Source organism: Struthio camelus, chromosome 2 (genome assembly GCF_040807025.1).
Source record: "Struthio camelus isolate bStrCam1 chromosome 2, bStrCam1.hap1, whole genome shotgun sequence".
Classification (NCBI taxonomy): domain Eukaryota; kingdom Metazoa; phylum Chordata; class Aves; order Struthioniformes; family Struthionidae; genus Struthio; species Struthio camelus.
Genome location: NC_090943.1, coordinates 165,634,336 through 165,660,242, shown reverse-complemented (window position 1 = coordinate 165,660,242; position 25,907 = coordinate 165,634,336). Strand labels below are relative to the sequence as shown.

The window sequence follows — 25,907 nt, the reverse complement described above, 5'->3', positions numbered from 1 at the left end:
ACCAAAAGTGGGTCTTTTTTTTTTTTTTCTTCCCTCCTGGTTCTAAAGGGAGAAGACTTCCAGCTGTGCAACTGTACTGTTGCAGGAAATATTCAAAGATGTATATAGTATGTGCAGGGTGATCACAGGATATAATCTGATGTTCTATGTATACTTGAGGGCAAGAAATAACAGCACTATATATGTTTATATAGATACGCATACATGCATTTGTTTTAAAGTTCTGAAAGAGTGATAAAGGTTAAATTGCATTCTTTTACTTTGGACACTTCACATGTGAATAAGATCTGAAAACTAAACTGTGGCAATTTTCAAAAAACTTGATCAATTTAGAGGTGGAGTCCCCTTGTGTATCTTTAGAGTCTACACCTGAGCTAGTCCCCCCACCATCTCCATAGTGGTCAAAGGAGAGCCCTAAAGGCACAATCAGTGCAAAATTCAGATCACTTATCCTCTTTTAAATAGGATGTTTAAAGTATCACTAACAGACATCTTTCAGTCCATTTCTTCCTACTGACTGTAACTGAGTTTAAATGGCTGCTTTCTAGGCATCTCTGCTTGTGCAGATGAGGTAACACCCTTAATGTCTACCCTAACAGATACGTAGAACAGGAACACACAAATTCTACACTTCCTTCTCACCTATCAAACCATTGCTCTAATTAATCTCAATAGTAGTAATTCAGTGGAAATATTTTGTCCTGATATCAGTACAAATTCCTGACTCGGCCAATATTATAAGACCCAAATCTGCTCTTGAGATCTTCTATCTTATTTCAACTAAATCATACCGTATCTCATCGGTTACCTTACCAGAGCAATTATATGACAGCTAATTAGTATTTGAAAAACTGCATCGGGGATGAAGAATTCAGAAATGTAAATCCTCACTATAAAATCAGGATAGATCTAATTATTTCTAATAACTGATCAAAAACAGTCACAGAGCAAAATATTATAAACAAGCCTAGACAGTAAGCGATTAAAACTGTGCTTATTACTTGGTTTTGGCTAATCTGTAGAATGCCTCCTCAGCACAGGGTACCAGCTGCTTATTTGACTTCATTGTAGTGGGGGCAGGGGTGAGCAGTGAACTTCCCAGACACAGCCTGCTGAAGTAATATAAAGAAATAGCAAATGTGACATTTTCCAAGTGAAGCCAAAGAAAGGGATACGAACCTATTGGCACAGACAACCGTCAATACCACAAGTTTAAAAAAAAAAAAAAAAAAAGAAAGAAAGCAAACAGCAGATAGACTCAGGAACCACTAGCCACAGCGTTCTTCGTGGCATTCTTCAGATAACGTGCCAGAGAAAGAAGCACGAAATGGGACATGCTGAAAAACCATGAAAAAACACTTGAGGAGGGGAGGAAAAAGAAAAAAAAAACAATCAAACAAAAAACCCTAGTTTTTAGAGCTGGCATAAACTTATTCTTGGAGAGGTACTACAATACCAGATCCACGTGATGAGAAGAGGGTCTTTTTGCCTTTTGAAAAAAAAAATAGTTAATAGGATTGGGGTGGTGATGGTGCAAAATTATATTTCTCCTGTATTAGCAGACTATTCACCTAGTCTCTAAGAGTGTCTGTAGCAAACTTTATCTGAGAAGCGTAGTTCTGCGTTACACCGCTCAGTGGTTACTGGCCCAGGCTGAAAGGGACTAGAAAGGTGCAAACATTGAAAACCCAGTAATAGAAGAGTTCAATTACCACCACACAGACTGAGTTAATGCCAGGGTACAACACTAAGACTAAATTTTTAAACATTATTAATTGCTATTTCAGTAAGAAGTTACCAGGGAATTAAAGAAACCTGATTCTGATATGAATAATGAACAAACTGACTCAATGCTGCAGAACCACTTGAATGGGCACCACTGTATACAGAGGTAAAACCAACAGATCAGTTACAGTACTGCTTAACTGAAAAAGAAAAGGGTGGTAAAGGTTTAGAAGGGACAGCTAAAAGAATAAAAGTACATAGGCAGCACAAGGAAACTTTTAAAAAAAACATGGGAAGTTAGAGAAAACATACAACAATTGTCAAAAGACTTGAGATAGGGCAAAAGGAACTCAGCAAGACTTCAACAGCAGAATAAGGAAGAGGTATCACTTAAAAAGCTCCATCTCTAGACTCAAAAGATCAAAAATTCCAATAAAGTAAACTTAAAATAGACAGAAAAGCAGGTTAGAGACAGTTTGAAGATTAATTTGTAAAAGAAAAAAAAAACAAAACACCTTTTTGAAACGCTCTGGATTCAGGAAGCCTGCCAGAGTCCAAGACCAAATTACCCATAAAGAATGCTGCAAGATAACATATATGTGCATGCATATGTATGCACCTATATATTAAAAAATACACTAGTGCACATGTTTATATACACACATTCATAAAATATTCATTTCATTTTTTGCTAAATAAACAAGATTGGATAAGGTTCTCGTGCTACAGCCTCTTCTTAACGCAAGATGCATTGGGTAGCACATTCAACTGGTCTACCAAGACAGATTACAGGACAAAAGTAGCAAGTAATGCTCTATAAATTGTAATGGGATTTTGGATGCCTAGCTCTTTAATCTGGAACTGAAAATCCCAACCTGAACGTCAAGGAAAGGAAAACTGCAAACAAAATTCAAAGCAGTGACCAAAGAGGGCACACACGAGTTCAAACAAAACAACACTCCCAACGGTGTACAAAGTGACAGGTTTTTAGCTATAACTACCCATAAAAAGTTTATAATGTCAAGATCGGCCTAGCAGTCAAAATAGTTAAAAAATGTTCAAATCAAATTTTAGAAAATGTAAGAATAGAAGATAGAAAATATCACTGCACTACTGCATACGTTTATGGTACACCTGGGTCTTGACCACTACTGCAATTCTGTTTCCTCATTTGAAAAAAAAAAAAAAAACATAAAAGAGTGAGAAGAACATCAGAAATAATGTTAAAGAATCAACAGTATGGAACTACTTATACATAAATAATAATAAAAGATCAAGGCTCTGCAGACTACAAAAGACAACTGATACTAATATGACAATTCTACAGAAACATGAATGGAAAAGGTACATCAGAAATGATTCATCAGTCTTTCCCGATACAAGAAGCAGATGACATGAAACAGGAGGAAGTGGATACTACATGGGATAGTCCTTGGGTCTGAGCCACTACAGCCGCTCTCACGAAAGCAACGACTCCCCAAAGTCATCTTATACTCATATCCACCCAGCAGAGCTCCTGGGGTAGAACTGCAGGCACCACGCCAGTTGACTCCCTCCATCCACAAATTATTTCTACAGTCTTTCCTTGCTAATACTTCCATTTAACCTCAGTTCTGATCTGTCTTGCCAGCTCTTCCTCTCCCTTTATTATTTTGTAATTTATATATTTCTCCAGTTCTCTCCCACCTAAGGTTTCTTTAAGGTTTTTTTTTTTTTTTTTTGGGGGGGGGGGGTTAAGTTTAAGGCTCCACCCTCCAAAAAGCTAACATGCAAGAATATAACCCATTTTACTTTGATTTTTAAGTTCCTTGAACTAAATTAGACTTCCCTCTCTTCCATTTTGACCCTAGACATAGTCAGTGGTGTGCAAACACGCACTCTATCAGAAAGCACTCTCACCAGCTATCCAATGACCTGTTTTCAGCTACATTCTCCATGTTTCCACCACATATTCCAGGTTGTCTCTACTACTGCTGCTCCAGCCTCATTTTTCCTTTGGAGACCTTACTTTATTTTCCTGGGCTTTCCCTTCCATTAATAAGCTGCTTTTCAGGGGCATCTATGACCTGCTTCTCCATCTCTGTGCAGAGACAGCACAGAGCATCTTTTCTGTGACCTTTCTCATCTACAACCCTCTTACCTACAAATTCAAACATCTTTGTGCATCTCCTAACGTTTAGAGTCATCCTCCTACTTGTATTTCATCCCCCCTCCCCCAAAATCTCTTTTCTATCACCTTCATACAGATATCTTACCATTGACTCAAATTCAACATGGCTCTTAGTTCCTCCAAGTCCTTTTTAACTGCTTGCTTCCATGATGACTGAGAACATCATCCTGCAGGCCAAATTTCAGCTGTCATCACCAACTCTCCTGGTCTTTGAACAGAGCCTGCACTTGTACTGTGCTTTATTTTTTTTTAATATGAACAGTATCTGGACTTTATTTTCAATCTACTTAAAACACTTTGGCATGGAGATTTCAGGTGACATCAGGCAGTTTAACATAATGCAAGGATCCCTGCCCCCTCCCCACCACCACTCAGACACTGTCACATGAATCCAGGTTCACAAAAGTAGATTTTGGAATTTTCTGAAGTGTCAGTGATTAGACACCACATTCCCACTCGTTTTAATGAAAACTGCCATATTTGTTCAAATAGCCCTGAAAACCTGCCATGACTCACAAATAAGGTTCAAAGGTAATCCATGGTTTCACCACCAGCAGCATAAATACTAGTACATATTTTTTTCTTTTGACTAAGACATACATTCAGACTGCTTCTGAATCTGAAATCTCAATCTCCTAATGCATTGCTTTGTCTGCTTGCCCCCTCTTTAATCCTTCCACTGGCTCTTTGTTATATAGGTCTGTTTCTACACTTTTAAAGGCCACAAAGCGTCATCTCCAAAACTTACATGTCGTACGTTATCAAAATACTCATTCTCTATATCAGCCCGTGATGCTAGCCTCCATTACCTGCTCACTGTATTTTCAAGTAAGAGGGCCTTTTGGCCCTTTTGTTATCCCTCCTCACTACTGTGCTACCTCATTCTTCTTCAGAAGTCTTCTGAATCTTCTCCTTAACCCAAGGCCCATAAATATATCTTTACAACACTGAGACTAACAATACACATAAGCTAAACTGTACTTAAATGCATGCTCCATACGTCCACCTTCAGACTTTTCATATACTTTGATTGTAAGCACTTTGAAACATCATTGGTGTATAAAATGGTAAATGGTCCTCAGGTGTGGTCCCTCAGATTTATGAAATTGCAAATAGTACATAATTATGCATATGATTCTATCATAGTTAAGCATCACAGGAGGCTTTAGTAGTTTTACTACATTTACAAGAACGAACCTATATTGTTCTGAATCTAAAGTCAGTATACTATTCAGAATCTCTCAAAATTTCTCTGGGTGAGGGAAAACTTGTTTCTTAAGTACCTATTATTCTACCAAATATACTGCAGTAGTTAGATAGCATTTAAACACACAAAGTCCTAGCTTCTAGGTACTAGTCAGGTACTATTATCACCACCTCCATCCATGTTTGAAAGAAAATGATGGTTTATGCAATTAAGACCTCTCCAACCTAGTCTCAATTTACTGCCCTAAAACAGATTAGAAAGTTTGAACTACTTCTCCATTTCATCATCAGTTTGGCTTTGATTTCCCAAAATTTGGTAATTGGCAGTTGTGAATCCAGTGAAGGAAATTCACCCTTCTCCATTAAGTGTACAGGTAATTTAGATGGTTAAATTAAGAATGAATTCTACTCACAGAGCCTGGTAATTTAACTTCTAGGCTTTGCACTGAAAAGTGCACCTTCAATCTAAGGCCCAGGGACAAAACAAAGTAAAACTCAGTAACTCTCCTTTAACATCCCTGCCTTTTGCTACACAAGCAGCATACCAGAGGAGTTTGGTGGGGGGGGGGGGGGGGGTTTGCACAGTCTAGATTAACTATTAGGTTACAGCATCCCTTGAAGGGAGCATCAAAAGGAAACTAAGTACTATGGGAAGCTTCATTTTCTGACAAACAGTTTTATTATTACTTTGGTGTGACAAAGTGAGCAGGGGAAAAAGGCAGTAAAAGCCCCAAAGGACTTGATTTCTAAAAAGTGATCTCCTCCATCTATCATAAATATACTAAAGAATGGGAGAACAGAGCTTTCAAAAATGTTAGAATATGGCTAGTGTGATTTTTAAAGACAGCACAGTAGTTGTAAGGAAAATTTTATTGTACCAAAACTCCTAAAAAGTGCATCTACCTCAGCACAATTTAGAAAAACTAAGACTGATACATTGCAAAATGCAATGCTTGGTGTCCAAATAAGAGTTTGACATGTGGAAAAAATTCCGAAAATCTAACGCTTCTCAGAACTGTATTATACTATTTGTTAGGCTGAGAGAATATTTCCGAGCATTTCAAAGTAATTCGGATTATTAACAGACTCCTTATTTGCCAATGATGCAGTATTTTACCGCTTATACAACTAAAGTGCATCCTTACAGAAGTATTAGCACTTCTGCCTCTGACATTAATTATTAATTTTACAATATCTAACTTACAGTAGTCCCATATTATTTCTGCAATTTGTTTGTAAAAACTAAGCCATTCTCCTTGGCCACAGTCACCATAGCTTCTTAGTTCATACTCCCTACCACCTTCCCTCAACTATAATTCTACTTCCTTACTTTTTCATTTATCACTATTTCTCCATCTTCTGTTATATATTTATTTCAAGTTTCTTCTTTCACTGCACAACTGAATGGTTTAATAAAAGTACTGATTACAAAGTCACAATCAGAGTCAGTTCATAGCTTTCACCTTCTGTTTTAGTGGAAGAACAACGCAAATAAAATTAGTTCATGCTATGTGAAGCTCCTTCTCCATGTCTCCTTCCAGAAGAGAAAGTAAATGCAAGAATGACTTTAAAATAAAGGATTGGTTCTAAATTTTAGAACCAATTCCCTAACACTTCATTATCAATGAAGAAATAGTTTGAATTCCTTAATTTTAGCATTCAGTTTCCTATCTCTAGAGACAAACTATTCAATAAACTGCTATAATTTGTTACAGATGTTGAGATATTTTCTTTCTTTGAGAACAGTCAACTACAGTCAATGTTCCTCAAGCAGTATTTTTTCTTTTTATTTAAGATTTTACATTAGATATTTGAAAAACAGAACTGTTATTTAAATCAACAGCAAAAATTGAAAACTTTGATAACTAGGTCCCAACAATAGATACATTCTGTCTTTTCCTCATTAGACATTTTCTTCATTTTTAATATATTTCACCACTGAAGCAAGCAATCCTATACAAAATTTCCCATTATGTAAAAAGCAATACATAGGTTCAAGTTTCATTTTCATAAATGCAAGATTCATCACAAGATAAAAGAACCAAGACACACTGAACATACTTTCTCTCCTCTTGGTTTCTGAGCTTGTTCTCCCAAGATTTTTTGTGCTATAGTAACCTTTTAGAGGACATTATTTACATGTTCTCATGTAAGTTTGATCTGGTGACTCAGAATAGTTTAAGTCGGAACACGTTACATCAGTCATCAACATATCTTTTCTGACTTATAGTTCAGCATGTTCCAAACTACAGCTTTTGTGCAACATCTGTCCTCAGACATTACAGTCATAGCATCACAATCTGCATACATGGAAATAAGAATCAAAAGAAAATAGATGGAAGCAAAAAACTACACTCATGTGAGCATAGACAGAACTCTTAATTACACCATTCATATATATTGGCTCCATGAAAAAATATTTCAATTGACACTCCTGAGGGAAGATCAGTCCTGTTCCAGAGGCCACCAGTGCAGGATGGCAGCCTTCTTGAGAAGCTCGAAATTTCTCTACACAGCTTGAAACCTCTTGGAAACAGTACAGACAAAAACATACATACACACAAAAAAAAACATGGTAGCCACAACATTGACAAACTTAGTTCTGCAGCCAGATAATAATTTTAAATGCATATGCTTGCATCTTTAAAGACACTATTGTATCTGCTGTTCATATGCACCCCTGAAGTCATGCTGCATATATACCCATAATTTGTCCAGAAAACCATGAAAGAAGTTCCATTTAGAATATTCTGAGTCATTGTTATTATCCATCCTGAAACTGCTCAAAGTCAAATACTTTAAGAGAAGCATGAAGAAACATTACAGCTCTTTTGAATTTCCTTCCCTCACCTTAGTGAAACCAAAACATTTGCTTTCAGATATATTTCCTCTCAATCTGGGGAGTGAACTCCATTTGATTTTGCAGTTATGCACAACTGTTTGGGTCCGGAATATTTCACAGTAATAAGTTAAATGAACCTAGAAAGTGTGCTGAACAGCGACAGCAACTCAGCTATTAATGACACGCATTGGTCTCCCCTTCACCCCACTCGGGAGTAGCAAGGAAAGTGTATTCATATCCTTAGCCTCACTACTACCATCCTCCAACTCTGCTCTTCCAATGCATTTAAGCTTGAGTTAGGATTCTGACTGATTCTTAAAACTCATTTTTACTTAATCATAAAATAGGAACTTTTAAGTTGTCGAAAGGAAATGCTACCTTTATAGCTGTAAAATGTCCTTAGAGGCATACATCAATGTGTTAAACACATTGCCTGTTTATGGACTCTAGTTAATCAGATGCCTCAGTTCACATTTAAACTGTACCTATCTTTTCGACAGCACTGACTCTGAACAGGAATTCAGACGCATTAAAGAGAAACACTGATTCCAGAGATGTGCCATAGTGAGTAGCTAGAAGATATAGCAGCATTGTACTAAACAAAACGATACCTTAATTTCACTGCGCTAGCAAGCTTAAAGAGTATAATCCTTTATTTTATATATTTATCTCTAAAATATCATCTAAGAACAGTGTCAGAACTTAAAATGGAAAAAATAAGGAATGAAAACTAGACTTCCACTGCAGTAAACTTCTCACGTCCCTTCTCTTCTGTTGCACAGAAGGAGAAGGTAATGCCTAAAAAGGTTAGACGTTCAGCACAGTTCCCACAGCTTCCAGGCAGGAATGTTATGAAAGCATCTGAAGGTCATCTTTGACTGTATTAAGAGGAATGAAGAAAAAAATAACAGGGGGGTGAGGGAGGGGCAGAAGGAAAACAGCTCTAAGCCAAAGACCAATGGTAAGAAAAGTTAAGTTCTTCAAAGTGAAGTTCAAAAGGCAGATGACCCTTCTAGAATCATTAAATCCCAACTTTTTTTAATAGAGAAATCTTATTTGGTTGTAGAGTAAAAAACTGAGGTAAAATCTGGAATAATCTAGAAATAGCAGAAAAAATTGTCAAGTCATAGCCATTAGGAAACTGGTTACCATATACAGGAACACCTGTGCACATATGAGAATTTCATATGCAAGCAGAACTGTACTGCTTTCCATAACGTAAAACTTTTTTATGAAGCTAAACATACAGGTAATATTTCATCTTAAGGCGGCACTTGGCAAGATGTATTATTTCCAGTCTCAAAGTGTCTGATGAGGACAAAAAAGCCATAGATTAGTATTAAGTAAAACTATTAGGGAATAATAGAGTATATAAAGGCTTAAAAAATTAGCAACTTCAACACAATCATTTATCACATCCTCAAGGATAGTTTGAGTGTCAAGACTGAGACCTTAAAGACATTCTACAGATTAAAGAGGTAAGATCAATTTATATTTTAAAAAGATTTTTGTATTTCATAAGTCTTCTCAGGCTATAGACTATTTTGAAGATACCAAAGTATCATTTACAAGTTTTACCTCTCTTGGAGACCTCAGGGACGTTTGTTATTCAAAGTGTTTTATTTAACATACTAAGACATAGCCTTTAACAAAACTTTCCTTCAATGAAAATATTACTCGCTGAAGTCAGTTGGTGCTAAAAAAAAATCAGCATTACATCGTGTTTGAGATCTCTAACTCAACGGGTTTAGTATCTCAGCAGCTCTGTTGTAAGTACCACTCGAGGAGTATTTTAGTCAAAAAGAGAAAAACTTCCAGTTTTCTTTAGATCATATGAAAAAGGCAGAAGACAAAACAATTTCACTTTGTATTTGCAAGATCATCTCCACATCAAATGCTAGTAACATTTAGATTTACTCTGAAGATGCTCCAACAGTAGTACGGCAATAGGATGAACTACAAAGGATATAGTGGAACACATAGCAGCCTAGATGTCTTGCATTAAACACAGGCTTAGATAAAAGGAAGCAATTACCAAAATCCACAGAAGATAGAACTAGTGTTATGTTAGAAATTTAGTGCTATCAATAGTTAATTAAGCATGCATCAACTAGACACTTTGTAATGGAAATCAGATATCAAGAACTTTAGTCATAAAAACACCCCATCAGAACAATAACCAACAACTATATCAAACACCAGCTTATGAACATATGAATAATGAAGAAAATATGGAATAGAACTGCAAGTGTCTGTACTGAGCCCTCAGTACGTGCAGCAGAACTGTTACAGATATTTATGGAAAATAAAGAACAGAACTCATCTGCAAAGAAATTGACATTAACAGAAAGCAGTATACCAATGTATTAAATATGCAAAGAGAAAGAGACCTAAAATCTTAGTTTTATGGACTACCCACTACTAAAAGTGGTTGAGAATATAATCCAAAGTGGAAATGAACGCTTGAAGGAGTTGGATACTAGAAATGCAAAGAGAGATATCTGTAGATAGCAGATTAAATCTACAATAGCAATTCCAGTGTTTTACAGAAGCAAACAACTTGACTAAACACATACACCTTTACAGAAGATCTTGTCAAAAATACTACTGCTCAGTACCAAAAGAACTGTATTCAGTGTTGCTCAGTGCGAACTGAATTTTTTTTCTAGTGGAAGTGCTCATCCCTTCATAACAAAACTACATTTATTAATGACCCCCCCCCCCCGGGAATGTGACTGCTACCCAAATCTTAAGTAAAATTAGCAAAAAAAGCAATCTTATTACAGGAAAGCAAGTAAGACCCCTACTATAATTTGCCAGCACTTATGGATGGCTGACTGCAGTGCTAAAGAAGTAAACCTCAGTATATGATTATCAGTTTTTTGAACATCAAAAGAAAAGCAACAGTATAGATGCATTGTGTAATAAGTTACTTAGCTAAGAACACAAGAACAAAAATTTGTTTAGAGAAAATCACATTCTTGTAAGAATTTTATAGGATCAACACTAACTGTAAATTCTCTAAATTAAGGTTCTTCTGCATTGCATTAACAATCAATCATCAGGAATCAGGATATATATAACTGTATAAAGCAGTTCTTTCTAAATAGACTAAAACCTCAGTGTTTTCCTCTAACACACTTGAGCTGAGTTAAAATACATTTCAGAATATTGTTTTGAACTGATTTTAAAAGCTCAAATGTAACTTTGAAACTTGTATTAATGAGAATCATAGCCAAAACTGAAGGAAAACTGTTCCTCTTAGAAAACTGCTACACTTAACTGCTGCAGCCACAGAATCTCTGTACTGTGACAGAAATTACGTACTTTAGTTGTTTTCACACTTCAAGACTCAAAGGAGCTGAAGGAATACTGCAAGGAAGAAAGGGGATGCAAGAGTAAAAAACAGAGCACCTCCTGCATCAAAGAAAAGTACACCAAAATCAACAGCAAATTTGCTTCTTCCTCAATCACGCTAAAGCCACTTTGTGAAGTGCAACTGAGATGAGCCTAAGCACAAATTACACCTCCAAAAGACTTCCACGATGCTAGATTTTTATCAAAGGTCACTGTCACAGTCAATACAAAATATTCTTTTTATTAGATTAACTGTGACGTACGTTAGGGAAATTCAGAATTTAAATATCATTCAAGAAAAGATAGACCTTACCAGTTTGCCAAAGCTGTGAGTTCCAAGTTAAACACTTCAGTGCCTAAATGCTCCTACAGAGCAACTACTTCAGCTGGGAGTCAAGCAGGCGCCTACAGTAAGGCTGAACATCTTCTATGAGGTACATGTTTCTTAATGTAGAAACAAGTTTCACAAGATCAAAAGCAGTCCAACTGCAGGCGAAATTTAAGAATCAAGATTATTTCTCTTACCTTTTTATTAAACTACTTAGGGGGTCCATATTTGCTTCACATATCTTACTTTTTGGCTTTTTATTTTTGAAGGAAAGCCTAAAATACACATATTCAAAACAAATTGCACTGCAGCTGAGATACTTACCTGGACAAAGCAGGAACTGGTACTCCCCTTGCCCGAATAGATGGTTTTCCTCGAACAACTGGAACTTCTGCATTTTCAGAACCACCATTCAAATACGTTAATTCTTGAAGCTGTGCCTGTCTGATTTCATCATTGTAGTCCTAAAACAGAAGGGAAGTAGCGGGGAGGGGGAAAAACTATTCAACCACCACATCAAATTAGTACCAGCAAACACTGCTTCTAAATGAAGAAGGTGAACCTGCCATTGGAAAGCTTAAGAGATAGGTAGAACAATACTATGAACATCATTTAGCCAAAAATTCCCCCCAAAATGGGTCTTAATTACAGTTTTTGTTCAGGTCATGTTTTTCATCTGCACAGTATGTTTACCTCCAGGTAGCTTTGCCACTTAAACTACAAATATTTCAATGCTGTAGATGACCTGGGGTAGGAGACAAGGAAGGAAAAAAGGGGCAGATGAATCACGGTCCCATATTCTGAGTTGATATCTGGTTTGTAGTTGTTTTGGGTAGAGAAAAATAGCCCATTAAAAGCAGTGAAATTCCCATTGTCCAGCCTTGCAATGCAGCGCAGAAGAAATATACAGTTGAAAACAGCCCTTCATGAGCAAGGAACAGATTAGGTGCCTACCTCTTAAAATCAGGAGATGGAAAAAGGAGAATAAGCAATGGAATTTGTTCAATACAAAATGCACGCTATTATCTAATAAGAAAGCGTTTCAAGATCTCCATTCCTTCAACATGCAAGGGTTAACAAACTGGAGACACATCATTTGTTATTCTGCACAGAACTTCTCTCAAGGTCTACAGGAATGAAAGCTGAAATTTACATGAAATTAATACAGTACTTCTCAAATACACAAGAGTTTTTTCAAGGACCTTGAGCCAACCTCCAGATCCGGTATATTACACAGGAATAAAACAAATGTCACAATGAACTCTTTAGAGCTGCTTATTTTTCTGTCATTCTTCCCCACTTAAAATCAGCCAAGGAATGCATTTTTAGAAGTGAAACAAAAGAAAAACTATTTTGTTCAGCATGTGTACGTACATATTAAGTATCTGAAAATATTAATAAGTCCTTTAAATAAGTGATAATTCTGGCTTAAATGATCTTATCTTCCACCATTTAAAAATTGTCCCGCAAGTGCTCCCATTGCAAAGGTTCGTCCAAATCGTACCCGTTTTACGATCCAGTTAAGAAACAAAGAATCTTTATCTCTTACCAGAAACCTGATTTTATCTGCTATGTACTATTTACTCTGTAAATCTGCATTGATATACTAAATAGCTAGCCAAAGAATGTTAGTCTTACACAAGACAGCTCATTCTGAAGCATTAACTCTGCTCTGCAAGAAAATTAATACTGGTAGGAATTCCATGCTGCTTCATGCCTTGAATCCTTCTGTTTCCCATAGCCCTCCACAAATAAAAATGAGTAAATTTTCATTTTTATGCCATTCCTGAAGATGGTTACTAGCATTAAAAATGTGTGATACTACACAGAGATTTTACCAATCAGTTGACTTTTGAACAGGCTCTGAAAGTTAATTCCCAGCTGCCCATTTAAGATAATTCTCTATTTAGACAATAGCAGAAACCAACAAGCAAGCAAAAGTAATCTCGTCATGCTCTCTGCTGGTCTCAGTCTGTGACAGTTATCCAAGAAGTACAAAGCTCTAGAAGACTGAATTGGCTAAACTGTTTCAACAAACTGAATACTTGAAGCTTTGGAGAAAGATATTCAATTACAAAACAGAGGCTGGACCAATATATAGTCAAACTATCAGAGTCAAACTACAACCGTTCTGAACTACTGTACACACATCTATTTCATATCCTGCTTCTGGACCTAATATGAAAACTCTGTATGTCCACTCTGGCTACAATACAAAGTTTTAAACAAGTTACGTATAGGTAGAAGAATTTTACCTTGAAATAACATGTCAACATATTGTTAAGACTGTACTGCAAACACACGATACCTTGGTCACAAAAGTTCTGACACAGCATTTGATAGAAATGTCCTTCCTAACTCCTCCACAAGGCATCTTCCTCAGAATTAAGCTCCTAATAAAATACCTTCCATCAAGTAAATGGCATATGTCATTTAATTTCTTAACAAGATGTGTTTAAATTTCCAGTGTGCATACTGGATCCTCTTCCTTCCTGATGCTTCCTCCTTTTCTTGCAGGACGCTACAGCAGTACCTAGCAGCCTTAGTCACAGCAAGGACTCCACTATGTGGAAACACAGAAAAGAGACTGTCCTTATCACAAAGGCCAGAGGCAGCAGGAGGATATAGAGTGACAGGCCAGTACAAGGAAACACCACCACAAGTAGACATGATAAGTAGTGGTGTTAATCTATTAGGCTCTGAAATGGATTCTTCAATTAAAGCTAACAGATGGTCTATTTATGGCTATCCACTCCTGGAAAAACAGCACACTTCAGGGCAAATTTAGGAGACACAACAATGCCTTCTCTTCACCTAGAAGACAGGATGGTCTCCTGCCCATCTTCTCTATACACTTTAGAAAGAGGAGACTAACATTTCAGTCAAACATTGCTGAGGAATTCAAAGTGAATAAACTGAACTATTGTTTTATTTTGTGCATGTTGTCCTGCAGCAACATGTCCTGGCTCTCTTGACTACAATCTGTGAACACTGAGGATTTTCTTCTGTAGGAACTACCTAACTAGGACTTGTACAAGGGATCATTCCTCCTCCCAACAGGTCATGCACTTATGCATGTTGAACAAGGTCCTCTCTATACCTCATCTATACCTTTAGAGATTGTCTTCCAATTTTGATCACCAAAACATTAACAAACATTCCTTTTATTTAAGGTCAGGATAGATCTCTGCAGAACCCTATGCAGTATGTCTTTCTATCCTGGCAGTGAAGCATTAAGTTTTCACCTAGGTTTTTCCAGCCACCTTTATACTCACCTTAGTTTCTCTGGCCTGCCAAAAACAGTGCAAGCTCCAGAAACCTACCAGTCCTTCCAGATACCATTAAGAGCCATTTTATCACCAGATCCTACAAACTCTGAATGTGTGCAGGCAGCAAGGCAGAGTACATGACAAACCTGCAAGTTCAGCTTCCATGATGATGCAAATTTACCAGTACATATTGTTCTCGCAAAAGTATTTGTACACATAGCTTTAAAGACAAGGAAAATAATTCAGCTAACCAATAACACAAAACAGTTAATGCTGCAGCTGTCAAAAGAATAACTACCACTACTCAAAAATTAAGCAGAAAAGACAGTCCGGCAAGACTGCTAATTTAATTTCCTATTTTAAAGGGAAAATATAATCTAAGAAACAAACAATTCTACCTGCACAAGACAGGTTAGAAACAAGCCAACTTGATAAACACACTTGACTGCATTAAACTTCAAGTCAGCTTGTGTGTGTCTTGGTTTCAACACTGTTGCAGCTGCTTAAGACTGAACTTCAATGTAAAGGTTCTTGTTTGTGGATCTGAAAGATTTGAGAAGAGAGACTAAGGGTTTTGTTTGTTTTTTAAATAAGTCAGTTACGTCAAGGATATTTTGTATCTTACATTCTAGCAAATATGATTGTATATACAGACCTGACAGGAAAACTGAACAACTTCTACAATATTCATTGATTAGGATCAGCACTTAATGCTGTTGGAAGGCATAGCTAGCTTCCACTATAAAGTAAATATACATATTACAAAGCTCAATTATACAGACTGATAGCAGAACTTTCTTTTTGAAAGAATCAATAGCTTGCTAAGAAAGCCACAGCAGGCATTACAGAAAATAAAATTGTGTTTCTCAGCAGTTAACCCAATGGAAGTTCAGAGGGGACAAAGCTGCTCTTATTGCCTCCCGGAGTTGCACCTAGGCAGGTGGTGGGTGCAGAAGGAATTAAGGCTATTTAGAACTACTCTAATAAGACTACCTTTGAAAAAAATCAAAGGAAAATTAAGGTAGTATTGCCTTGATCCTGCATTTTAGAGAAGCTCATGTACCTTTACTGTACTGAGCTAAACTGATAATGCAAGGATCAAAAAACTGAGCAGTAGAAGTGTACAACAGATGGATTTGTTCTTGTCAGCCGCCTTTAACTAAATATATTACTGTTAAACTAATATATCAAAACCTAATGATTAGTATATTTTCCTTATATCAGATGAATTAAGCTCAGTGAAGAAAAATTAAAGACCTTTGATGCAGAGGTGGGGGGATTCACATACATATCCTCATTTCCAGTGCACAGATAAGGTTTCTTATCAAATCAAGCACACTTTCAACTAAACAGAAAGCAGCTGCTTGTTCACTAGAATAGCCAGCCTTAATTTCACCATCTCTTACTGAAAAATATTTAAGTCTTCACACTTAATCCTAGCATAAACAACAAAGGTCTACACGTAAATACAGCAACCTTCCACACTATGACAAGGTAGTATTCCTACAAATATTCTGTTGGGTGTCCCCTATCAAACCAGTTAGGATATTTGAACAGGAGGACATTTATGTACCTCCTTTCATACATATCAAAACAAAAGCTATCTGGAAACTCTAGACAAAGTTATGATCCAATGTGTGCTTATTTGTGTTGAACATAATGGTCATGACACTCCTTTGAATGTCAACTGTCTGAGTGCATCCACATTAATGCTTTAGTTTGCATTAGGATATATTTCTAAATGAACACCCAGAGCATCCTGACTTCCTGTACTTTGGTTCATGTCATGGAGTAATGCTGGAGCATATGAACTAGTTTTCATTCAGACAAAGGTAAGCCAGAAGAAATGGTCAAGAAGCTCATGACCAACTCCAGTCACTCTAGGACTTCCAGCTTCATGTATCTAGACTAGAGTTAGTCCAAAGTAAAATCCCCAAAATGCAGCAGCAGTGCTGCCATGCCACCAGCACCAACTGTTTCATTTGGGTAGGAACTGCAGTTCTACCTCTAATGGGCTGTAGTCCCTGCTAACATAGCCATATAATAGGTTTCCAACTAGTCCTTAACAGTTATGGTGTCTATACCCAAGTGCCGCTGTCACTCAGAAATACATAGTAGTAATATGGTTCCCTTACCTAGGTCCTTCATATTTCAGAGACCTGAAATCTAACAATCATTTTAACAATAATAGAAGTAAACAGTAAAATAATAATGGATTTGAATAATGAATAAACCAAACCATTGTACTTTGAGCATACTTTCCGCATTCATTCATCTGATAACCCATAACAATAGAAGGATGTCTACTGGAGAGCTTAAGCACTCAGGAGTTTCACAACCAGTAATATTACTTCTAGTGCCTCAGCTACAATTCTTAATAGCATAGACTCTTGCAAGCAGTTTAACACTGCAAAGTAGCCAAGGTTGCTCCTTATACGAGAAAACAGGAATCTATGCTAGACACTAGAAAACCTAAGATATCAATGTCTCTTCAAACCCCCAGTACAGAATACAAATTATTACTGGAAATATTTCATTTTATACACCCAAACATGAGTTCCACATCCAAGCTGTACAGTTACCCATACAGCTGAAAGTCATATTAGAGTGATCCTGTTCTTAATTGTAGCAGCTACAGAAACTGGAATTTTTTTCCCCATTTTTCCAAATGCAAACACTGGCCCAATCATGGGTCTTATATTTAAGATGCCACCTATTTTCTCAGGGAACAAGATATAACTCCAGCCTTCAGGAAAGGATTTTTTATAATTTAGACTTCTCTATGTCAGGATAAGAGGGAACTCTAGTACTGCACAAGTATACTTGAACTCTCTGCAGGTCTCAAGTTACTATTTTGCCTATTCAGGAATCTACTTTTGAGTACCCCAAAAGCCGAAGCAGAGTAAGAGCACTAGCTTCAGAACTGCCAGTTCTCCTCAAGTACACATCCAAAAATAAGCACGATAAGAATATCCAAAGTATCATCATTAGCTTTATGAAAGAAATAAAGATAGAATATGAAGTTATATTGATTCTCAGCATTGGCTACTAACTCAGGATTAAGTGCAGGAGCAATATTACCACTGCAAATTTGCCTACTCTTATTGAAACAAAAGCCTATGCTGATGCTTCAACATATAAGGTAAGAGGGGAAAAAAGACTTGTCTTAAAGGTTATTCTTCCACATTCTTATAGATTTTCCAATCATTTGTAAACTTGAATACTTTGCACATTACCAGTTAAGTAAGAATAAATTAGCTCTTTAAGGTCATACCACGAGATGAGAGCAGATGGGGGTAGTTATGTATTGACCTAGTAATATGTAAAAACTTGAAGCAGTATGATCTGACTATTATTAGACAGTAAGTTAGTTTTACAGACAACAACAGAAATTGGGGTCCCCAGTTTTAAGTTCAGTGCCCTTTTTAATGAAAAATATTGCCTTATATATGAACTGAAAGCATTTGATTCCATACAGCAATATCAAATTATTAGGATAAGGATTTCAATAAGCATTAAGGATAAATACACACGTTGAATTATTTATTACTCTGTAAAGTTATTATATTCAAAGCTGATAAAGGAACTTAGAAAATTGTTCACTCAGTACCACGGTTCTTAAGAAAAAAATACTAACAGGGATGAGGAACTTCTTGATTTCTTCCAACGCATGTCCCATTCTGGCATATGCTTCTGCTGGTGGAGCAAAGACTTCAATTAAAACATGCAGGTCATCATTTAGGTGGAAGTATTTTGCCTCACCACTTTTTCTCAACTCTTCTTCCTAGGAGGACAGAAAAAGTTTTGTTTGTTTCTTTGTTTTGTTGCTGCTGCTGCTGCTTTCCCCCCTCATTTTAAACAGAGCATCACATAAGACAAATGTTACTTAAAATTGTTTTGGAGGCTTTCACATATACTTGTATTTATATCCAGATGTCAACAGTTGAAAAATTTATAACGTATCTTTCTGGTACACCGCAAAACAATCATGATTTAAAAATATCAGAATAGTACCAGTTTGCCTATTTATAATACGTGCCTGGCAACACACAACAGGACACATGACCAACCTCTGCTCATATACAGAAAGTACTACAAGGAAAAAACTCCTCAGTTTTCCTGAGTGCACTTGTTTTTATACAAACATATATTATTTCCAGGGAGAAACTGGAACACTTTTCCCAAAGATAAATGGCCTTCAGAAACAGATTTAATCTAATATTCCATGTCACATCAAGATTTTTATCCAAGTTTATTTCATTCTCTTAATATTATTGTACATTTTAGCAACTCTGATTCAGTTAGTCTGTTCTCACTGACATTTCTACCACACAATAAGTATCTGCTTAACAGGCTAGTGCATTGCCTGTATATAAAACTAGCACGTCATAGTATTTTAAGGAGAGTGTAGGGAGGACATTGCAAAAAGTTTCAGAAGTTTCTTTTATTCTGCTTCCTCCAACCGACTTTAAGATGACTGCAGAAACAATGGCTTCAATGTAAAGAGTTCAGTTCTTTGAAATATTTGCATTCACATGCAAATTGTTCACAAACCTAAAGGATACAATTTGCTAGTTTCAGAGATAGATTATATAATGTCACATATATGTGATATATATGCAAACTTATATGCATGCGTACATCTAAATATATGTGTGTCTATAATATTTATAAACTATGTATTTGTGATAGGGACAACACAGGAATAAACCACTTACAGCACGGCAAACCCAAAGCATTGTACAATACAATTGCACTGTATTACTAGACAGGAGATCTGGTAATCTAGGAATTCAACATAATACTACCTTAAGAAAATTATTTTCTGCTGTTTATCACATTTAACAAGCACCAGATAAGTACTACGCTTCTTTGAAGGTATAATTTTTAAGTAATTTAAATGACAGTTGCAATCTCTCCCCCTCCCCATTATATTATGGGTTGGAGTTCATACATGACAAGTTTCTGCTTCTCACAACTAACACTCTTGTTGTCATATTTAGCACACTTGACTATTTCAATAAATTAGTTAAAAAAATTAGAACAATCTGGTTAGCTGTTAAAAGTACTCGAGCAAGAAAATTAACATACCAGAGTCAGTAGACTTAGATTTTGTCAAAATAACCATTATCTTGTCAACACAAAGAACAAAGAGCTCATTTCCCTAACATCCCTAATACCAGCATTACTGCTATTAAATATATTTACTTTTAATAGCAAGTCTTAAATATTTTAAGCAGTTATTCAAGATGTACAAATCATCTAGCCCTGCAAGCAATTATGCTTTCATCAGTTCAGTTCCTTATATATTTCATCTTTTAATATACACATATGCTATTAAGCATCCTTCCCACCCCAGCTTTTTTTTTTTAAAGACAGAATAACTGAGCAGTTAGATGTGCAGGGAATTAAAAAGAATTAAAGAAATTATCTCTTTTCCTGGGCTTTATGAATCATATTGTCTGATCAACTCTTCCTCTCAGGCCACCTGGCACAGGTGAATCTACTTGCAGACACTTTGTAGCCACCATTAACCACCTAGTGTTATTAACCACCAGTTCAGTGCTGTTGTTTTCACCAGCTGCCACAGAGTTAAACATCATCACACTAAGCTGAAATAATTTTATAGCACTAAACCCTATAAACCCTATAACCCATTGCATGCTGCAATGTTAACAAATGAAATTGTCAGGCAACTAATTTCAGAATAAGTTGAGGCATCCAAAAGAACAGGAAAGAACTGCAACAGTAAGAAAATGAGAAATGTAAACATAAAAAAAAATTCAGCTAGGATCAGCTAGTTTTTGGACAAGCCTCTCAAGAAACAGAAGCTATTAATTATTCAAGAGTGAAGAAAAGGTAAAGGTACCATAAACTTGCATAGCAGTAACAACAAGGAATAGAGAAAAAGTCAATTTCACATGTAGTGGCTGGTGAAAGATTTCAACAAGCAATTTTAACAAAACATAACTTCTGAGCAGTCTCCATTTTTTTCATAGGTAAACTTCAACTTTTTCTTTTTGCTTTGCTTTCTTTTTGGCAATGTTTGCCTTGATTAAAATAACTTGCTTTACATTCAAGTAATATGGCTTGGCAATACACTAGTGTCCCCAGCTCTCAGTAGCACCATACAAATAGTAAAGAGCTCATCTGCTCACTCCCTGTCTCTCACATCTCCCAACCATGGGGATACATTCAGCATTCCAGTCCTTTTTATTTTTCATGATGCCCAACACAAAAGCTACAGCTTGCTCCTGCTCCAGTACCCCCTTGCCAACAATAGTTTTAGCTGCACAGTATGCTCTACCTTCCATTACTTGGCAGCATGTGATCTGGCTGGGCTAGTCTGATCCACGTTGAGTGCCCTTTGTTTTGCTTGCAGACCAGCCAAACAATACATATATATTTTTTTCCCCCTTCAACTGTAATAGAGATCAAACAAATATCTTAGAGATTCATGCAGCTGCATTCCAGCTGCCTTAAACTTTGTTGAAAGGATGGAAGTGAAATAGATGTGAAACAAGCTAGCTAAAAGATGGCCACTTCCTTTGGTTTTAAAGAAAGTCTGCATGAGCAAGCACTGAGACTGAAAGGCCAATCATACCACAAGTAGTTCATGGCTTCAACAGATTGATTTAAATTCATGTTTTTGGTAGGCATACATCCCCGCGGTACTGATCCTCCAGCAGTCTTTGAGGAAGCTGACCCTATTCCCTCGGTTCCTCGCACCCTCTCACATTCCACCCCTTAAGAGGTCAGAAGAAAGCAGAGCACTAAGAGCAGCTTTACAAGATAGCAACACCCATTGCTCAAAGGTCTAAAGACAGCTAACGTTCTTTACCCTGTAATCTATTACATCTGTAGGCCTGCTAGCTTTCCCTCACACTTCTTAAGCTATCAAAAACTAGATACCAGTTTAGAAGTCTACTGCTTTACATACAGTATTTGAGTACTTCTCAAAGTACCTCTCATGGTATTGTTCATTTTCATCTTTACTATATCACCTTGGATTTAGACTCTAAGTTTCCTTAGGCTTAGCTAATATATTACTTTTTTAAAGTTTTCTAAAAAGTCAAGTTTCATTTAAGATTTTACAAGCCATTCATATTCAGAATACTGAAACTGTTGAGACCCGTACTGGCCTCAAAGGCATAGGAGTCTCAAACTACAGATAACAGCAGAAACATCCCATTGTGTTGGAAGGCTTTAACTGTATTCTTTAGATTTGCCATATAAAAGTAATCTTCACAGAATGAAAAAAATCCCCCTGAAATGGGTCCTTCCTTGCTGTTTCACTTCTCCTTAGAAGACATGAAAGCCTGAGTAGTGTCATGAGCAATCATTAGTGAAAAGACAGTGATCAAATGACAGCACAGCTTGAAAAAATCACATATCTGGACTGAGGAACAGAACTGATAAGATATATTGATAATATTTATCACAAGTAGATACAAATAGAACCCTAGAAGTTGACAAAAGAGAGGGCAAGAAACTCTAGAAGTCATTCTAGAAGTCAAATTAAGTACTAACAAACAGGTAGATACAGAAAAGCACCCCTGAATATGCAGTTTTTAACCCAAATCTATCAGTAAGCAGATAGAATGTTCTAAGAAAGTGATTACAAAAAAGACTTGGAGAAATACCATTGCCCCAAAATGATTTTACTGAGAGACAAAATTCTGTTTCTTGTTTTATCTATACCTTTCCCTAGAGAACTTGCAAAAAGTAGTCATCTTTGCTATTAACATCTTGTCAACCTTTTGAATCAATTAACTGTCTTCCACAAGCACCTCTTAAAGCTCAAAAAGTCTAAGCAAAAACTTAAAGATCTGCAAATATTCTGCTTGGAAAGTCTGAGACTTACTGCCTCATTTCTTCAGGTAATCATTATACATTTAAAGCTGGTAATATCACATATGCCAACTGGCAAACAGGAAGAAGCTATCAAGTTCTTGATCAATAGTTTAAACATTTTCATTTTGCTCATGGAGAACCGTGCTGACTAATATCTTCAAACTTAGGAAATAAGCTAGCCAGCCCTCTAAGTCTTTCTTACATATGCATATCATTCAGCTTTATAGCACACAATATTTTAACATTTCAGATTACAAAGTTAAATTACAGATGCAGTTACAGTTTAAGAATATTTTATTTTCCATGTTTAATTTGTATCATTTGGAGTGCTCCCAATAATAAAATGTAATTCATTACGTACATGTACATCTTGTCATGTCACCCATGCCATCTTCTCACCAATGTACAGTTAGTGTCTGTTAGAAATCTGGTCTGAGACTTATTTCACTACACATAATGGATATTGCCACCCTAACCAAATGCCTCCTACGAAAAGGAACTGATTTATGCTGTTCAACTGCTATCACAATTTGTCATCTAGAAATAGTCAAGTGTGATTTTTCCCCTCTATTCATATTTTGCCGTCTCCTTTCCTCAGCTATTTTCACACTTATTTTCTAGGAAAATGAATGTTCATTCAGGTCTATTTGAAAGTCAGTTCCCTTTAAAACTGAAAACACCTACAGTGTTCACCTGGCATTACTCATTACAAGCTGGACAAGAAAAAGTTACATCATGCTTCTGATAACGCCCCAGTTACTTTGAGGAACCTTAGTTGGAGGAGAGGGGACCTGAGAACAGCTCATAGTATTAATATTTTGAGTCTACAAAGAGCAGACTCCATAGGGAAAACAATTCTGTATTAACCTAACCAATATTAGGATATCCTATACTTTATAATTGTGCCCCCCCCCCCCCCCCGCCTTTTTGTCACAGGGTTTGTTCACCTCCCCAGAAGAGGTGAACGGGAAGTTAAGAAACTCAGATTTCACTCTTCATTAACATTTTCAGGTCTTTTTACCTTCGTCTTGTCCCTCATAGAACCTTTTCCCAAAATAGACATCTTGGTCAGAGTTTCTTCCTGTAAGCGCTTTAGAGAATTGCCACGTGGACCCAAGAGTTTTCCCACAAAGTTGAACTGTAAGAAAAAAAACAACCAACATTAGCTCATTGCAACAGACTTTTAACCATCAAAAATGAATGCAAAAGGGGAAATTTTTTGCTAAACCATTTTGCTGTAGGTGCAGTCATATCAGATAATAAATTTCATAGCTATTAAACACAAATGAGTAGGATAGTTACTAGGACTTCAGCTCAACTTTGCAACAATTGTTAGCATGTCCATAATCATAAGAACAGTAGCAATCTCAGATGCAACCAAATCTCTGGAGGGAAAACACAAGTGGCTTATCCTCCCTTAAAGATTTATGGAGTAATACAGCAACCTATACAAAATACCCTATGCAATCAGAAACGGACAGAGAACGCAAGCATATAAATTCAGTCTCAAAGAATTATAACCCTTAACAAGTTTTCTTGGCTGCCGCCAGCCCCTACTACCTTCAAGTTTACCAAAGCCAGTTGGGGTTCATAATCATAACATTCCTCTCCTTAAGTAATCTTAGTGGTATGAAGTGATGTGCCACAAAAACAAGGAAGCATATTAAACACTGCCACTTCTAGTCACAGGAACAAACACTGAAACAGAGGCTACTTGTGAATGCCTGGGGCTCTTTCAGCTCAGAAGGGGCTTTAGAAGGGAAGGAAGCTAAAGTCAGAAATTCAAAAACCCCTCCATAACAAAAAAGGAAAAGGAACATAAATAGATATTCTATACATTTCTAATTAAGTTTCCATTTGCAGTACGCAGATCTATTTGAGTGCTGAGTACCCAGTCTGACATAGTCTAAATTTCTAATCACTAGTTTTAATAAATATATTCAGATCTAATTTTACTCAAAACAAGCTGACAATGATTTGGGAATAGGAAAGCACATATTTAAATGTGTAATGGCGCTGAATATCACTTAACAAATTTAACCATTCAACCATTAAAAGAAACGGAAAAATTTACAAATGAAAGTGCACACTTGCAACAAAGGAAGTGCATTCCACTGCAAATGTGTCGTTCTCAGAAAAAATCACCTTGGAACAAAAGCAACTAAAGAATAGGAGCCTTGAGAGCCCCAAAGCCAGTTTATTCCAGCTGTATTATTCTAATTAAATTAAGAAGTTCAATGTTTTATGTGTACGTAAAACCTGCCTTACAAAACTCCAATACCACCAAAAGTCATCATCTCTTCAAAGGTATACATACCCAAGGTGGTCCGGAAGCTATCATATTCAAATCTTTATAGACCACCTGTACTCTGAGCAAATGCCCGCCATGCAAATTATTCTATAACATGGATAAATCACCTATGTTAAAATCAGAGACAGTCTATATGTCAAAGGAATTTCTGATGTTTTAGGTAACAATCAGGAACTTATTTTGGTTGATGGTATTATAAATATGATAAAGTCCCTATCTGAAAGCTGCTTCTGGTACTGCTCCAAAGGATATGCCAAATATGCCTTAGGAAGCAGAAGACCACAGCTGTAAGTTTAAGCCACCTCTGCAACAGCATCAAGATCCAGAACAACAGAACAGGATTGGAGAAGATAGGGAAACGTCACATCAGCTATTGTTCCAGTCACTAACTGTAGTGATGAGTGACACCCTCTGAAATCTGTCAGAATTATATCAAAATATCACGAGATACAAATTACAGTTTGAGTAAGATTATGTGAGATTTAGGAAGGGATATTCTTCTCCTTAGTTCCTAACAGCTCTATCTTTTATCACTGAAAGCACATCCTTCTACACCTACACCTCCGTCTGTCATTGAAGTTACAGCATGAAGTGTCAACACCACCCTGTTTCCTAAAGACAACACCACCTTAGCTCCTCAACTAAGAAAATCTCTTGGTCATGGTGTCCACCGGCTTACAAACGCAGCTGAACTATACTGAAAGCATGAATTCCTCTTTGACAGATTACTTTTAACTGTTGTGTAACTATGAAATACCCATATTTCAAATGGAAGTACCAAGATTTTGTACTAAAACTAGAAAATTTTGTAACAATCATTTTCGCATGTAGATTTCCATCTTCAT

General features: G+C 36.5%; 1 protein-coding gene across 4 annotated transcripts in view; it reads right to left on the bottom strand.

Annotated features, from left to right (window-relative positions):
* The window catches only part of KHDRBS3 (KH RNA binding domain containing, signal transduction associated 3), a 98,027-nt gene that overhangs the window by 35,471 nt on the left and 36,649 nt on the right, over positions 1 to 25,907 (bottom strand). For 2 of the 4 annotated variants that reach the window (XR_011139342.1, XM_068933381.1), the window contains exons 3-6: positions 23,773 to 23,889; positions 18,535 to 18,681; positions 11,953 to 12,092; positions 1,002 to 1,112 (exon numbers count right to left, since the gene is read on the bottom strand). Coding sequence is in view for 3 of the 4 variants with exons in the window: in XM_068933381.1 (XP_068789482.1) it covers positions 1,002 to 1,112; positions 11,953 to 12,092; positions 18,535 to 18,681; positions 23,773 to 23,889 (515 nt within the window). In the remaining variant the exon portion in view is untranslated. The remainder of the gene's footprint in view (positions 1 to 1,001; positions 1,113 to 11,952; positions 12,093 to 18,534; positions 18,682 to 23,772; positions 23,890 to 25,907) is intronic. The other 2 variants (XM_068933382.1, XM_068933383.1) reach the window with 2 other exon arrangements.